The sequence below is a fragment of the Polypterus senegalus genome, chromosome 1, assembly GCF_016835505.1.
Source record: "Polypterus senegalus isolate Bchr_013 chromosome 1, ASM1683550v1, whole genome shotgun sequence".
NCBI lineage: Eukaryota > Metazoa > Chordata > Cladistia > Polypteriformes > Polypteridae > Polypterus > Polypterus senegalus.
Genome location: NC_053154.1, coordinates 198,400,169 through 198,417,592, shown reverse-complemented (window position 1 = coordinate 198,417,592; position 17,424 = coordinate 198,400,169). Strand labels below are relative to the sequence as shown.

The window sequence follows — 17,424 nt, the reverse complement described above, 5'->3', positions numbered from 1 at the left end:
TCAAAAGTTACCGGAAACGTTTATTTGCAGTTATTGCTGCAAAGGGGGGTCACACCAGATACTGAAAGCAATGGTTCACATACTTTTGCAACTCACAAATATGTAATATTCGATCATTTTCCTTAATAAATAAATGACCAAGTATAATATTTTTGTCTCGTTTGTTTAACTGGTTTCTCTTTATCTACTTTTAGGACATTTTCAACCAGTCTCTGGATTTGTACACTGTTCTTGCCTACTTTAAGACCTCCACCATCATTCCAATGGCAAAAAAATCAAAGGCCACATGCCTGAATGACTACAGACCAGTAGCTTTAACCTCTGCGGTAATGAAGATTTTTGAATTCCTTATTCTAAAATTACCTCAAGAGTGCTACAAAAAAGTTCCTGAACCCATTTCAGTTTGCATGCAGAGCCAACTGTTCTGTGGATGATGCATTGAATTTAGGTCTGAGCTTTATGTACCAACCCTTTTGAGAGGCCAGGGGCTTTTGTGTAAATCTTTTTTGTGGACTTTACCTTTGCTTTCAATACAATCACCCCAGAGCTCCTAGTTAAGAAACTCACCCAGTTTAACCTGCCTAGTTCAATCAGCCATTAGATCACAGACTTCCTTCCAGATAGAACACAGTACACACGGTGGGTCAGACGTAACCCTTAGTACTACACTACTTAGCACTACAAGGATGTGTCCTTTCCCCACTACTCTTCTCACTTTATACAAATGACTGTACCTGTGGCAATTTGTCTGTCAAACTTAAATTTGCACATGACATAACACTAATAGGCCTAATTTCATACATCACAAGTCCATATACAGACAAAAGATGAAAAATCTGATATAATGGTGCAGCCATAATCATTTGGACCGTAACATTCAAAAACTACAATTCAGGAAACAGTAAACTGCTCACCTTTCAATTGCTAAAAATGGCTTAAATAATAATAATAATTCTTTGCATTTATATAGCGCTTTTCTCACTACTCAATGCGCTCAGCAATTGCAGGTTAAGGGCCTTGCTCAAGGGCCCAACAGAGCGGAGTCCCTTTTGGCATTTACGGATATTGGGATGACAGAATCATTTATGTTTCTGGGCACTGTGAAGTTACTAAAGTCCGTAAGAGAATGTTCATTTTGCATCAGCTGAGGAAATTCAATCTCCCATAAGCAATATTGGTCCAGTTCTACACAACCACCATCAAGTCCATTCTGACCTCATCTATAACAGTTTGGTTTGATGCTGCCTCTGTTCAGGCTAATGCCAATTTGCAATGCATCATCAAAGTCAGTGAAAGGATCATAGGCTGTAATTTATCTCACACTTAAGTCCTGTATGAGTCCAGGGTAAGGAAGAGTGCTGCAAAGATCACTGCTGATCCAAATCACCCAGGTCATCACCTGTTCTAAAGACTTCCCTCCAGCAAACATCTTTGTGCAGTGAGAGCAAAAACAACCATCACCTAAACAGTCCCCCCCCATGTTCAGTTATTCTTACTAATTACGTCTGGGCTTCTACTCAATATCTATGTACCTGCAAACTAGATTGCCTGGACATTTTTAAAACTACTTTCTCTTTATTTTTTTTTGTATTGCACATATATGCTGCGTCACATTTTATATGTTTTATATGTTTTTATATGTTTCTTTTATTTATCTTTTGTATTCTGTGTTGTCCTAGTATGTCATACCAATACTATGAAGACAATTTTGTGTACCTGGCCAATAAATTGAATTCTGATTTTGACCCATTCTCAGACTAATAACTGCAACCAGGGTTACAACCCAGAGGTTCAGAAACATTGGCGCTTAGGTAACTTATTTGTGAACCAACAACAGCAACCTGCAACCCACTAGCACCATGATATAGTGGTTGAAAAACACTGACTTGCACAGAATGTATTCATACCAGTGACTCAAAAAGCCTCAATTTGACATATGGCCAAGTGGTCAGTCCAAAAAGGAGTAAAAGTAACTCGGTGCATGACTGTACTCTAAACAATATATAGAATTATTTATTTCTTTACAATCATGGTATATATTAGTTTACACACATGAAACTGTGTTCTCAAGTGAAGCATATTTAATAAATTATAAAATTATATATATATATATATATATATATAAAAAAACACGCACACTAACCCCTCGCCTTTTATAATGGAGCCAATGAACATGCTGCAAAGAAGATTTTTAAAACTTACCGAATATGTCCACTTTGAGAAAACATGCCTTCAATGTTTCTGAGGCATGCTTGTGACATCAAAAGTAAACTTAAAATAATACATTTTAACAATGATTCTTGGTACTATTTTTTTGAGATAATGACACGTTTCTATCTTGTTTGTCAGCTTGCACCAGCCGTCATGGGTGGAGTTATGACAACCCAATGCCAAAAGTACAATTTGTGCTGTTATTTACTTAGCCTATGGAGCAAGATGCAAGGTGAATGGCAGTGTGGTGAAAAGTGCACAGCTTCATTGTACTTTTCACACATAACAATAAATCGAAAGTGAACTAGCTACATTGTATTGTACTTTTAATAAAGGCCTTAGAGCAAGGGTCCTCAATGACAGTCCTGGAGGGCCACAGTGGCTGCAGGTTTTTATTTTCAACTATTTTCCCAATTAGAAGACAGTCCATGCTGATAATTAAACTTGGTATTGAACTATTTAGCTCGGTAATGCTTGCATTCATCCAAGAGCAATTTTAATTGCACTGTAGAGTTTCCTTCTGTGAGAACATTATCCGTGTGTTTTGTGGACCAGAATACATTAAAACTTAATGGTCCTTCCAATTCCCTTCTCTTTCATTTCTAAACATTTTTCATTACAGATACTTCATGGTAAGCACATTAGCTGAAGAGCTGCTGGTTTACTGGTTATCTGCATCAACTAATGTCTGATTAAGAAAACAGGCAACAATTAAAACTTAAATGCAGCTGCTAAAATCTAAAATAGGCAATTAAGGGTTCTGAATGGTAACAGACAAGAGAACTAAAATTAAGCCAAACAAATGCATTACTTTAGTAGTAAATAAAAGGGTTCTAATTAATAAATTGGTTAAAGTGAAAACCTGCAGCCATTGCAGACCTCCAGGACTGTGATTGAGGACCTCTGATCTACAAAGTAACTACATTTTTTCTTTGATGAATAAAGGCACTAACTAACAAGGCATAGAGTTAAACACCAACTTTCATTATCAGCAAGGACTGAGTCCTATTTATGACACTGGCTGGAATGATAACCTGTAGCCACTGCTGCTCTCCAGGACCGTGACTGAGGACCCCTACCGTAGAGTTTTGAAAGAGCCAAGTCATTTTTCGGTGGTGTGTCTTGTGCACACACGATTTAAAAAAAAAAAAAAGGACAAAAATTGAATGGATTTAGATGTTTTTTTTCTATAATTTGCTTGAATATTCCGGTTGATTTTGTAACTTCTCTCATCATGCTCAGCAACATAGTTCGCTTGCAGGAGTGATTTATTCGCATTAATCTGAGACAGAGACTACAAGCCGAGGGCAGGGGGAAGCATGCCATCAGGAGTAGGAAGCTGGGCATGGCCCTCCTCACTCACGCGTCAGCCTCTATTTGAGTCAGTTTACCGATCGTCATGTTTTCGAGTGTACCTTGCCTCAGCTTAGCTAGTGTTATCCGTTTGTTTATTGATTTTTAAAGTCTGTCCTGTTTCAAGGGTGGAGTCACGGGGGACAGCTAGTATAGAATATAAATGAAAGTGTGAAGTTTTCATTTTTCAATGTCTAGTTGTCTACAGAACAGAGACTGCAATTCCATAGTCATCAGCATTCTATAATGTCAATAAAGGCATTTAGCAATGACTTTCCGAGATGAATCCATACCCCTGCAACTGAAAGGGTGCCACTGAGGAAGCCAAACAGCAAAGGTGGCAAAGTGAAGCACTATGATGTCCAGGTTGACGTGCAGCTGACATTACCTCCTTGAAATCATGCCAGACAGTAATGAACCAAGATGGACTAAGACACAAAACAGCAGGGTGGGTGCAAAAAGGTCAGTGCTCAGGTTAGAAAGTTAAAATTACAATAGATAAACAATACCATAAAATCAAGAGTAAAATCAAAGTTAGAATCGGCCTTTAAAATTGTTCTGATTGCTACTCTCTCTCTCTAAACTTGCTTTTATCTCTCACTCTTTTCACCCATCTCCAATTTTTCATCGGCCACGACAAGGACGTGCTAAGGCCAATTCCGTCTTCCCTTCATCCACCGCTGTGTCCATAGGATTCCTAGCCCACTCCAGGTCTCTGGTGTTCAGCAGGAGTGATCCGAATGGTTCTAGAAGCACCTCTCACTGTGCTCTTCAATGGGGCTTCCCCGAATGCTTCATCACCCTCAAACCACACTGGCTCCCAACCGATCTATAACCACTCCCCACCCCCCATCTAGATCTTCCTTCATGATTACTATAACTAATTCCAATCTCTTCTCTTTTTTTCCCTCCCTTTTTGTTCCCCTTAGGTTCTCTTTATACTTCTATGGGTGCAGTGCCCTAATTACAACCCACAGATTGCCAGTTTGGAACAGATGAGTTGATCATGCCTGCATGTTAACAAGTAATCAGCTCATCTCCACACTAATCACCCTATGGTCATGCATCTTTGCAGCAGCACTTGCACCCAAAGAACCCAAAATGCATTATTTTTTTATTTTTCTACCATGGTCCTCTTACTTATTTCATCACAAAGGCACAGCCAATCTCCTTTAAAAATGGCTGATCCTCAGAAAAACAGTTGGCCATTTGCTTTTTTAAATTTTTAAAACAACATGGATACACTGTTTTACAATATTTGTGCAATCTAAACATGCGGATAAATACTTAACATTCTTGGCTTGAAAAATGTACATATTAGGTAACACTTTTCTGTATAATGTGATACTGGTACCCATAAGCTCCATCATAGGAAGCAAGAGCAGCTAGTTATTTTTGTTTTGTAAATTTTAAGTATGCTTCACTTTAGAGCAGTTTCATGTGGAAAACCAATATATAGCATGCTTCTGAATAAATAACTTCTGGAAGATTATCCTGGACTACCTAGTGTTCATCTTAGGTACTTTTGTCGTAGTACCTGTGGTGAAAATAATTGGCTCTCTTGCATTATAGGTATATTGTATATAATATCTCCAGAAAGAATTGGAAATGTACCAACTTTTGACTATCAGAATATTTTAATAGAATATCCAAACTTATACGACAACTTGTATTTTTTTTTACACAAGAAAATAAAAAAATGACCTGAACAGTATTAATGGCACACTTCCCATACATTTGGTTGCACAACTCAAAGATAACAGCCTCAAAACATATGTTACCACCTAGAAGCTTCTTCTACACTTCCACTGGTCTTGTGTCCCTCCCCTCAATTACAGTTTGTTCTAGGTCTTCAAAGTATGCAGGATTACTTTCATCAGTAGCAGATTTCAGCTTGTTCCAAAGGTTTTCAGTTGGAAGTCACCCAATAACATTATGACCATAATTAACTGTAGGTAGGCTTTTCTATTCCTTGTACGCTTCATTTTGTTGCCTATAAACAAAGCAGCAAAGAGTTCTGTTCTGGTTATATTAGTCTACAGAACATTCCTCAGTAGGATTTTGTTTTCTTAGAAAATTTTGGGCAAAGATCAGTCGTGCCTTTTTATGCAATTTATTCAACTCTGGGGTCCTCCCTCGCTTTCACCCATATGTCCTTCTAAGTCTTGTGTACAACATATGGTAGAAGTTGAAATAATCTCTCCAGATTGTTCCAGGTCAACTTTAAGCTCTTCAAATGTTTTACATGAGTGTTTCCTCCCACAACAATGCATACAATTTGAATAAATCCTCAATCAGATTTCCTCTTCCCAACAAGTCCAGGTTCTTCACAGTTGCATGAACTGAACTTTAGGAATAGAAATACCAAAATCTTTAGAGGTTGCCTTGTACTATTATTACTATTTTATATCTGTATGTTGTTCAGTCTGCGGTGGGTTGGCACCCTGCTCTGTATTGGTTCCTGCCTTGTGCCCTGTGTGAGCTGGGATTGGCTCCAGCAGACCCCCCGTGACCCTGTATTCGGATTCAGCAGGTTAGAAAATGGATGGATGGATGTTGTTCAGTATCAAACAAAGAAATTTACAGAGAACAAAGCTGTTTCAAAAATACTCCAAAAATGATCCTTGAGACTGAGTTACTGTATTTACTCATTAGTGTTGTTTCTGCTAGTTTTCCAAAAACAAGCATACATTTTAACACCTACATTTTTGACAAAGAAAAAAATGTAATTAATTTAAAATTTATTTTGAATTTAATGTTTGTTGTGTCCCTCTTTTTGCAATAAAACATAACATAGCATCTGGATTAATTATTATTTAAAGGTTACTCTTGCCTGACGGAGAATGCAGGATTTCTCAGTATGATATGACTGTGTAGAGTCCTTTACATGACTGCATGAAAACTGCACAGTTAGATCATATGAACTAAGATTTAAATTCTTGCTCCTACACTCACACAAGCCGATTATTAGCAGAAATCATGAGGTTGCTTTGTGAAGTTATAACTGAAGGTGACTAGGCTCCCCATAAAAGCTAATTAACACATGGCAATCAGCAGGGTGATAACCAGAAAACTCACAAAATTATCAGTGTGAAAGAGAATTCAAATAGCCAAAACAAAAACTTTTTAATTATGCAATTTATCAACAGCAGATATTAACAAGTAGATTCCTTAATATTTCTCTGGCAGAATTAAAGGTTGCTCAACAGACAAATAGAAATAAAAATCTATATTCAATGCTTTGCAATTACAATCAGGTGTAATTTTATGCAGAAGCTTACTGCAACCCATCAATTAATGAATTTCTCAATGAATGTCCCATGCAGACAAATCTCTCTCTCTCTCTTGGGGATAAAGACACAAAATCAACCAAGGTGCTGTTTCTCCACAGGCAGAAAATATATATGGACAGTCCTTTTAAAATAAAGAATTTATCCTTAAGTTAAATGTATAAAGCTGTAATAGATCAGATTACATTGCAAAGAAGTAGGACATATAATATTTCCTTACTATTTCTTAGTTAAGTATGGATGGGTGCAATATATTTATTTCTAACTCTTCCATGTGTAACATAGAGAATTCTGTTTCAATAGTGTCAGCTTTAAGTTAATAATTGCTACCATGCATACCGGTATTGTATACATTTATAGCAGAAGTGGAAACCTTGACAACTTTGAAAATGTCCCTGGGAAGTGTGGGAACCACTTAGTTACTGCCTAACCAAACAAGCATGATGGCCTGAATGGCCTCACCTTTATCTTAACATTCTATTCTTAGAACTACTTAATCTGATACAGGGTTGTAGAGGGTTAGAGAGCCTCTTCCAGCAGCATTGGGCATAAGGCAGGAAACAGCCTTTGAAGGAGCATTAGATGGTCCACTCATTGATACATCCACAATTTGGAAGTAATAATCAACATAACCAGCATATCTTTGACCAGAAAGCCAAAGGAAAAAAGCACGCAGACACAGAGAGATTATCCAAAGAATGCATGAGTACTGACAGAACAAAAAATTTGAACCCAGTACACTGGACCTATAAGGTAGCAGTGCTACCCACTGCATCATTATGCTATCCTCATGTTTACCAGTATTCTTACATTTTTAAAATGAAAAATTTTAAGGGCATGAAATTAATTTGTAGCATCAAATGTGTACTGGAGATAAAAATAAAAAATTGGTAATAATTTCACATGTCCAAAATATATTAACTAAGTTCTAATACTCCAGAATTTTTTAATCAAACATAACATGGCAAAACTTATCCATAATTAATTATATGTGACCTATTCTTGCCTTTATGAATACAATCAGAGATTAAAGCAAAAAAGTTGATTACAACTTTTTAACTTCCACAAGTCCTTCTTTCATTTGACTGGCAAAGTAGAAAAATACTAAAAACACTGTCCAACCCCTCAGCATTAAAGTCTTGAATATTAGAAAAACAAATGCAGCAAGTAGAAATGACCTTAGCCCTAAAATGTTGCTTCACCTCTGCATTGGCTCTTAACATTATCAATAAAATTTTATCAATAGAAAAGTTCCTTATGTATTAGAAGTGTTATTTTTGCCAAAAACAAAAATTCCAGACATCAGCATCAGTAGGCTTTGCGCCCTAGGTACCAAGTTACCCGAACTATAACATTTCAGTAATTATTTACTGCTCTGATGCTGATCTTTCTGATCATAACATAGGTCATTACAATAGCAAACGATGAGAAGAATGCATAATTAATTGCTTCTTTCTCTTGCATGATTTGGTGCAATAACTAATCAGCACATTGTCATCACAGGTTTAAGTTTCAAGTATGCTTTTTTTCCATCCAGCTGTTTTAGCTTTAGACCATCCTGAAGAAACTGTGATGCACAGACAGACACATACCCATCATCAAGATATTGATGTTTACGGTATCATAGGACTCTAAAATGTTGAGATCCGTCAAAAATAACGGAAATGGAAATTTTGACAAATCTAAAGCATTCGCTCCCTCCCCAGAGATGATAGGTTATGATGGGGGAGAGCATAAAGCAGAAATTCACAGCCAGACTCAAGAATGCTTAATGAAATAAACCTATATCAAATGTTCCTTTTTTTTCCCTAAAGTACAAGAAAATTTCGCAACATAGCTTCAGTCTGACTTTTATTACAACTTACTTGAGAGGTTCCAGTCAGTCTTTCTCACAAAGTAGAGAAGTAGCATTAACGTGTGTTGTCAATGACATCTCAGTGTCTTCTGATCAAGAAAATATTTGTTATATTAGAGATAAGCATTTGACACCTTGGACTCCTCTGTTTTAAAGGCTTGAAAATTAACTTGGGCTTTTAAACACTGCCATAGCACAGTTTAGCTCACAGAAGTCATTCTAATTTCATTATGTACATTTCACTATGTAACTCAAGAATTGTTTTCATCAATATTTTAGTTTTTTAAGTTAATCGAATGTGTAGTAATCTATGACTTCTTGTTTCACTTAAGTATAAATATGAGATGGGACAGAGGCCAAATTCATTTATTCTTTCATTATCATGGGTAAAATAAGAAGAAAACACACAATTCTAATGAGAGGAAATTCATAAGTCAAGGAATGGCTATGAAAAATAGCTACTCACCGGAAAATGCTCATATCTACAGTTGGGGAAATAATTAACAAGTTCATATGAACTGTAACTGTTACCAACTTGCCTGGAAAAGGACCAAAGTTTATTCTGCCCCCATGCAAGATGGTAAAAGAGGATAAAAAAATTCCCCAAGGATTACTATTGGACAAATACACAAAAAAGTAGCATATTGGGTTTACCAAGTTTCTAAAATTACAGAATAAATTTAGTTCTATTAAAGGTTGGATTTCTCTCATTTCTTTCAGTGTGAAATTTTTATAACCCCTTTTACTCATATTTACCACGGGTGGCAAATACTGTGGAGGGGACTATATATATATATATATATATATATATATTGATTTTCATCAATTCATTTAATATGGAAACATGCACCAGCACCTATACTCGGCATTGAGTGTGACAAAAAAAAGATGGGTTTATTGCTATGTTGGCCAGAATTTTCCATATTGAAAGGTGCCTGTAAATTCAAATTACAGCTAAAAAGAAGTGTTGTGCAAAATGTGTTTTCAAGATATGGATTTTTCATAAAAGCCTTCAAATCTCAATCTTTTTTAAACTCAAATATACATTATTTATTTAGGCTATGGTAATGCATTTGACTTGTTTCAAAAAGGACAAGAAGAGAAGACATCTGTGCGTTTTTGATTGAATTAATAACATTGTAATGTGTGTATCTCCAAGAACAAAAATGGGAATTGAAATATTCATTTACTATGAAAACTTTAAAAAGTCTTCAACCCATTACACAATTAGTACGGTCTTTGTACCTGTTAAATGGTTACTGATCTTTATAAATATGTGAGGTTACTGTTCATAATTCAATTTTGTAACAGCGTACACTGTCAAAAGTGTCTTGTGGGCGAATCTATTTTATTAGTGACAAAACACATGTCTGTCAGAATAGGACTCAGCTTCCTCCAACACAAATACTGTAACTGATTAACTAGGACCTCATAATAGGCATCAGGACTCGGTTTCATGGCAGAAAAAGGATGAACGTATTTTTGAAAAACTTAAATTTCCTTTACAGCTCTTCTACTAGCTCTGACAGGACAAAATATGACACACTGCATACCTAGGAGTAAGGTGTGTGTGTATATATATATATATATATATATATATATATACCTTACTCCTATGACAAGAATTTCCAGATCTCATCGTTCGTTGATTTATTTATTTTTACTGTCTCATTTGAGGTTAGTCACCTCGCACACAACATAAAAGAACCAGGAGAAACCTATTAAAAGTGTCAAGGACAGCAGCCGTCCCAGCTAGAACTGCCAGTCGGTCCGAAGTCTCACAAGCGGCTGACTCATCTTGTGTTTTACAAAACGTTACACAGCAAGTTAAATCAAAAGAAAATACCAGCACTCCAAATTACAAAAACAATTCCAGTGCAAACGCGGCGATGTGGGCCTCGATGACACCGGAAAAGCAGAGTACTGCTGATCAGAAACTCACTCAAAGCCCAGTCAAAGCGCTTTTTTCACGAATAAACGTTAAAAAACAATCTCTGACTACATTGTTAGAATTCTCCTTATTCTACCTACCTGCATCCATCCCGTCAGTGTCTCACCCTAACTTGTCAGCTGATGTCACGTGGAGGCAAACAACCAATGGGAATTGAAATCGGAGGTAATAAACGCGACCTGTAGGAGACTCAGTTCACCAATTGCTCGAACCCCCTACTACTGTAAGTCAGCTGCTGTAACTAGAGGAGGCGGGGCATTAGAAAGCAAGCCAATCAAAAACAATATTAGCGTCGATTTCGCCCGCCCCTTTCTAGAGTTATTTGGCGAGAAGGAGGGGCTGTGGCTAGGCAGACAGTCAGCTGTCTGTGCTGCCAGCGTGGATGGCTGGGCTACGTATACCGGGCGTCGACCAGAAACGTGAGGAACTTTGAATAGAGATAATAGTAATCAACAACGAGCGTAACTGAAAATATTGAAAATGTCTTTATGTTGATTATTATAATCCTTTATTTTTATTCAGTGTTTTATTCAGTCAACATTTTTATAATAAAGACAGAAATATCTTCATTTTAATGAATTTAGAGCAAATTCCATGCAGGGAGCACTTGGGACGTGAAACCCAGTCGCCTTGTCACAGGGCAACAGTGTTACCACTTTGCCAATATGCTGCCCTTTTATACTATACAATAATCTAAACTTTTTTAGCAAATCTTTATAGCTTTAATCATTAAAGGGCAGGCTCTGTTGCCTTATTATCATGAAGCTGGCTTGAAAACCATAGATATACATATTCCATTCATCCATCCATTATCCAACCCGATATATCCTAACACAGGGTCAGCCGGAGCCAATCCCACCTAACACAGGGCTCAAGGCAGGAACAAACCCAGGGCAGGGCTCCAGCCCACTGCAGTAGATATACTGTACATATTCTCTCCACTAATTCATATGTGGCCCTGAGCAAGTCAAGTAACCAGCCTGTGCTGCAAATATTTTTGGGTAATTTACAGGGAAAGAAAGTTTATGCTTGTTATGGAGCACCTTGGCAATTAGACTTACAGATGTAACTTCATAATGGCTAAAAAATTGTTATAACAAACTCTGAAATCAGTTGGATTTTCACAGCTGAAAGGCAATTTTTTTATTTAAGTCTGAATAGTAGAAAATAAAGGGGCAACAAGTTTACAACTCGTAAAGAATAAGTAATTAAATATACAATACAGAAGCTAAAACTGTTTTATTCCAACACTATTATTTCTAAGCAGGTACCTGTATATTAATTGAAGTGGTAATGCATTTTCAAACAGAAAACCAGTACCTCATAAGAACCATTTGGGACAAGTACAGATTAGAGATTGATAGGGTATCATAATGAGCAGAAGTTAAGGAAAAACATTTTTGAAATTTTGTTTCACCTATATTGATTTAGTAAGTTTTTTTAATTCTTTTTTCAGAATCAATGAAAAAGGCTGTAATTCTAGAGCAAGTGGTTCCCTGTGAGGAGAAGATGGAAGCAGAAAATTAGGGGAAAAGAGCCAAGCGTGGAGACTTGGTGGAGGAGTGCTGCAGACTGTATTGGAGAGCATAATGTGACCAATAAAGCTTACAGAGGTAGAGGTTACAGCTAAATCCTTGTGCAAGGCCTACAATCTCCTAGGCATCACAGGTATTCAAAAGAAGAAAGCCATCAGGAACACCACAGAAACAGCAGGGAAGGCCTTGAAGTGACTGTGGATTAAGAGGAGTGAGCTGTGGACACAAGCTACTTGAGCACCATCTGGGAGCTGATTACTCTTGGCTGGGTCACCTGGGAGAGGGTGTCTGATGTTCGAAAGACCTGTTGGCCCAAGGTAACATCACTAATAATATTCCCAAGTGCATTATTGGATGTGTCAGAAACCAAATGTTTACTTTATCAGATGGCATGTTAAATGGAATGAATGCTGGCTTCAGTAATAATAATTGGCAATATAGCATATTCACTTTGGCATGATAGTGTTGTTCATTGGATTTAATATGATTAGGTCTTAGTGAAATCCAAGATAAATCAGAAATCAATCTGTGGATTGTAGCATTTATATGTCATCTCAGCCCAATTGCTTGCTGCTAGGAAAATAGTCCAAACACCACTGGGGCAGATGAACAATAAAAAGACATACAGTAGGTAGGGGACATTAGTACACCTCTGTTATTTGAAAGGGCTTTAAACCATTGTGCAGTGGCTATAAATAGGTTATGCTTTTTAGAATTTTCAAAAGATTGTATTTCTTTCTTTTGTTTTATAAATGAAAAATATAAGCTGCCCAAATTAAGCCAGTACATAAAGAACAATTGTATTAAAATCTTGAAGATTTTTCAAGACAAAATAGTTTTAATTGTGTGCTGTTTATGTTTCTTCTTTACCTCTTTGTTATTAATATATTATAGACATTTCTATTGGTTCATGAATTTTGTTGGCTGGCACTTTTATTCAAGGTGATGTATAACATATGAGATATAATTAGTTATGTTTCTTTTGGTTTTCCAATTGGAGCACAGGTAGGTGAAGTGACTTGCTCATGGTCACAAAGTGTCAGTAGCAGGACTTGAACCCACAACCTTATATGTTTCAGATCCAAATCCTTAACCACTATGCCACACTGCCTGTCTCCTGAGTGTCTTCCCTCGATATTTGGAGCAAAGTAAAAATCAACCTGCTAGTTCATTGCAGGCACTTACACCTATTCCAATCAGCCGGATTTTAATTGGACTTTCCTTGACACACATATCTTTGGGGTGTAGTAGAAAAATTGGAGTGCTTAGAGGAAAAACCATCACATATGAATAGAATGCTTAAACTACACATGAAGGGTGACAAGGAGTGAACTGAACCCAGGACACTGTATTTGTGAGGTAATTCCACTAACCATTGAAGTGCTGTATATGTTGTTTTTTTTTCTAATTTTCCTGCATATTATTTTCTATTTTGATTTAACCATGCTATATATGGTATGCAAATGTGTTCTTATAAACTGAAGTGCACTGTATATATGGATTCAAAAGATATTTAGACCCCTTCACTTTCTCCATACTTCATTTTATTGTAGATCTAATTTTAAATTGGTAAATTAGCCATTTTGCCCTTCAATCTACACTCAATAATACATAAAGGCAAAGTAAAAACAGAAAGGCTTGCAAATTTAATAAAAAACAAAAACTGAAATCTCTCATTCATATTAAGTATTCAGACACTTTGCTGTGGCACTCCAGATTGCATTATGTTTGCTTTAATTATCTTTGAGGTGTGTCTAGAACTTGGACTTACTTGATTGGATATTGTTTAGAAAGGCACACACCAGTGTATATAAGATCCACAATTCACACTGCATATCAGAATAAAAACCTAACAATGAGGTCCAATGAACTCTCTATAGACTGCTGTGATAAAACTGTGGTAAGGCATAGATAAGGGCAAGGGTATAAAACCATCTTTTAATTGTGGAGTGTTCCCGGGATTACAGTGGCCTCAGTAGTTGTCAAGAGTTGGCAATTCAACCAAACTGAGTAACTGGCCATGAAGGGCCTTGGACAGGGAGGTGGGGACAACCCACTGGTCACTCTAATAGAGCTTCAGAAGTCCTCTGCTGAGATGAGAGAACCTTCCAGAATGACAAACAACTTAGCAGCACTCCATTAGTCAGGCGTTCATGATGGAGTTACTAGATAGAAGCCACTCTTGAGTAATAGTTTGTCAAATGGGATTTAAATGACTCTTGAGGGCCTGAGGAAAATGATTCTCAGGTGTATTTAGACAAAAATTGGACAGAGCTTCAAGCACAATGTCTGACAAAAACCATGCACTGCTTATCACCTGTCCAATATCATCCCTATGGAGAAGCATAGTAGTGGTAGCATTATCATTGTCAATGGCAGGGACAAGGAAGACTGATCAGAATTAAGGAAATGATGAATGCAGCTAAATACAGAGAGATTATTGAAGAAAACCTACTTCAAATTAGGACAACAGTTCACCTTTGAGCACAACAGTAATAGAAGCATACTGCCAAGACAATGCTAAAGTGGCTTTGGGACAAGCCCCTAACTGTCCTTGAGTAGCCCAGTCAAAGCCCTGACTTAAACCCTATAAACTATCCTTAGAGAAACCTAAAGGTGGCTGTTCACAGACACTTTCCATGCTAACATAGCTTGAGAGGATCTGCCAGGAAGAATGGGATAGACTGTCTAAATCCATGTGTGCAAAACTTGTAGAGACTTTCCCAAGAAGACTCAAAGCTGTATTTGCATCTGCCAAGAGGACAACAACAACATTTATTTATATAGCACATTTTCATACAAAAAGTAGCTCAAAGTGCTTTACATACTGAAGAAAAGAAAAATAAAAGACAAAATAAGAAATTAAAATAAGACAACATTAGTTAACATAGAAAAGGAGTAAGGTCCGATGGCCAGGGTGGACAGAAAAACAAAAAAAACTCCAGACAGCTGGAGAAAAAAAATAAAATCTGCAGGGGTTCCAGGCCACAGGACCGCCCAGTCCCCTCTGGGCATTCTACCTAACATAAATGAAATAGTCCTCTTTGTATTTAGGGTTCTCACAGAGTCACTTGATGTTGATGGTCATACAGACTTCTGGCTTTTAATCTGTTCATCATTGTTGGAACATCAAGGTCCTTTGAGTAGATGATGGTGGCACAAGCCACCACCAAAAGGATACCGGAAAAGGAAACAGAAGAGAGTAGGGGTTAGTACAGATTTTTAGAGCCACCATGAATAGTTATTATAATGAGTTGGAGATATAGAGTATCAGGATTTTGATTACAGTGAAATTATGAGAAAGCCATGTTAAAATAATGTGTTTTCAGCAGTTTTTTAAAGTGCTCCACTGTATCAGCCCGGCAAATTCCTATTGGCAGGCTATTCCAGATTTTAGGTGCATAACAGCAGAAGGCTGCCTCACCACTTTTAAGTTTTGTTCTTGGGATTCTAAGGAGATACTCATTTGAGGATCTGAGGTTACGATTTGGAATATAAGGTGTCAGACATTCCGATATATAAGATGGGGCGAGATTATTTAAGGCTTTATAAACCATAAGCAGAATTTTAAAGTCAATCCTGAATGACACAGGTAACCAGTGTAGTGACATCAAAACTGGAGAGATGTGCTCGGATTTTCTTTTCCTAGTTAGGATTCTAGCAGCTGCATTCTGCACTAGTTGCAAACGATTTATGTCTTTTTTGGGTAATCCTGAGAGGAGTGCGTTACAGTAATCTAGTCGACTGAAAACAAATGCGTAAACTAATTTCTCAGCATCTTTCAGTGATATAAGAGGTCTAACTTTTGCTATGTTTCTTAAGTGAAAAAATGCTGTCCTAGTGATCTGATTAATATGCGATTTAAAATTCAGATTACAGTCAACAATTACCCCTAAGCTTTTTACCTCCGTTTTGACTTTTAATTCTAATGTGTCCAGTTTATTTCTAATAGACTCATTGTATCCATTATTGCCAATCACTAAGATTTCAGTTTTCTCTTTATTCAACTTGAGAAAGTTACTATTCATCCATTCTGAGATACAAGTCAGACATTGTGTTAGTGAATCAAGAGAATCGGGGTCATCAGGTGCTATTGATAAGTACAGTTGTGTGTCATCAGCATAGCTGTGGTAGCTCACGTTGTGCCCTGAGATAATCTGACCTAACAGAAGCATATAGATTGAAAATAACAGTGGACCCAGGATAGAGCCTTGTGGAACACCATATCGGATATCTTGTGTCTTTGAGATGTGATTACCACAACTAACAAAAAAATTTTCTCCTTGCCAGGTAGGATTCAAACCAATTTAAGACACTGCCAGAGAGGCCCACCCATTGACTAAGGCGATTTCTAAGAATATTATGATCAATGGTGTCAAATGCGGCACTCAGATCTAAGAGGACGAGAACAGATAAATGGCCTCTGTCTGCATTCACCCACAAATTATTTACTACTTTAACGAGGGCAGTTTCTGTGCTGTGATTTGTTCTAAAACCCGACTGAAGTTTATCAAGAATAGCATGTTTATTGAGGTGGTCATTTAACTGCATAATGACTGCCTTCTCCAGAATTTTACTTAAGAAAGGCAGGTTAGAGATGGGTCTAAAATTTTCAAGAGCCGAGGGTTCGAGATTATGTTTTTTAAGTAGGGGTTTAACTACAGCAGTCTTAAGACAGTCTGGGAAGACCCCCGTATCGAATGACGGATTTACTATGTCAAGAACATTATCAATTAGCATGCCCAATACTTCTTTGAAATAATTTGTTGGTATTGGGTCAAGGACGCAGGTGGAGGGTTTTAATTGAGATATTATTTTTTGTAAATCAGGTAAATCTATCCTAGTGAAAGAGTTTAATTTGTTTATAACGGAATGCTGGGGTTTAGAAGGATCCTTAGTGTTGGGGAGATATATTATGTTATTTCTAATATCATTAATTTTTTGGTTGAAAAATACAGCAAAAGCCTCACAGGTTTTACTGGAGGTACTTAGGAGGCATTCCTTTGAGTTACCTGGGTTTAGCAGGTATCAATCGTCGAGAATAAGACTCTGGGATTACTAGCATTGTTATTTATAATCTTAGAGAAATAGCAGCGCCTCTCAAGACGGACAGTGTTATTGTATTCTGTTAGGACTTCTACAAAGTGCTGAATTAATGGTCTGAATATTATTAATATCATGGTCTGAACACCTGTCTGAAAATATGTTTTTACTTTGTGATTATGGGTA

At 37.0% G+C, this 17,424-nt stretch overlaps 1 protein-coding gene across 1 annotated transcript in view; it reads right to left on the bottom strand.

The window, feature by feature from the left end:
- The window catches only part of atg4b (autophagy related 4B, cysteine peptidase), a 71,518-nt gene extending 60,678 nt beyond the window's left edge, over positions 1–10,840 (bottom strand). Inside the window, exon 1 of the mRNA XM_039766622.1 lies at positions 10,741–10,840. Within this exon, the coding sequence (XP_039622556.1) occupies positions 10,741–10,750 (10 nt within the window). The 5' untranslated portion in view covers positions 10,751–10,840. The remainder of the gene's footprint in view (positions 1–10,740) is intronic.
- Between the last annotated feature and the right edge of the window lie 6,584 nt (positions 10,841–17,424).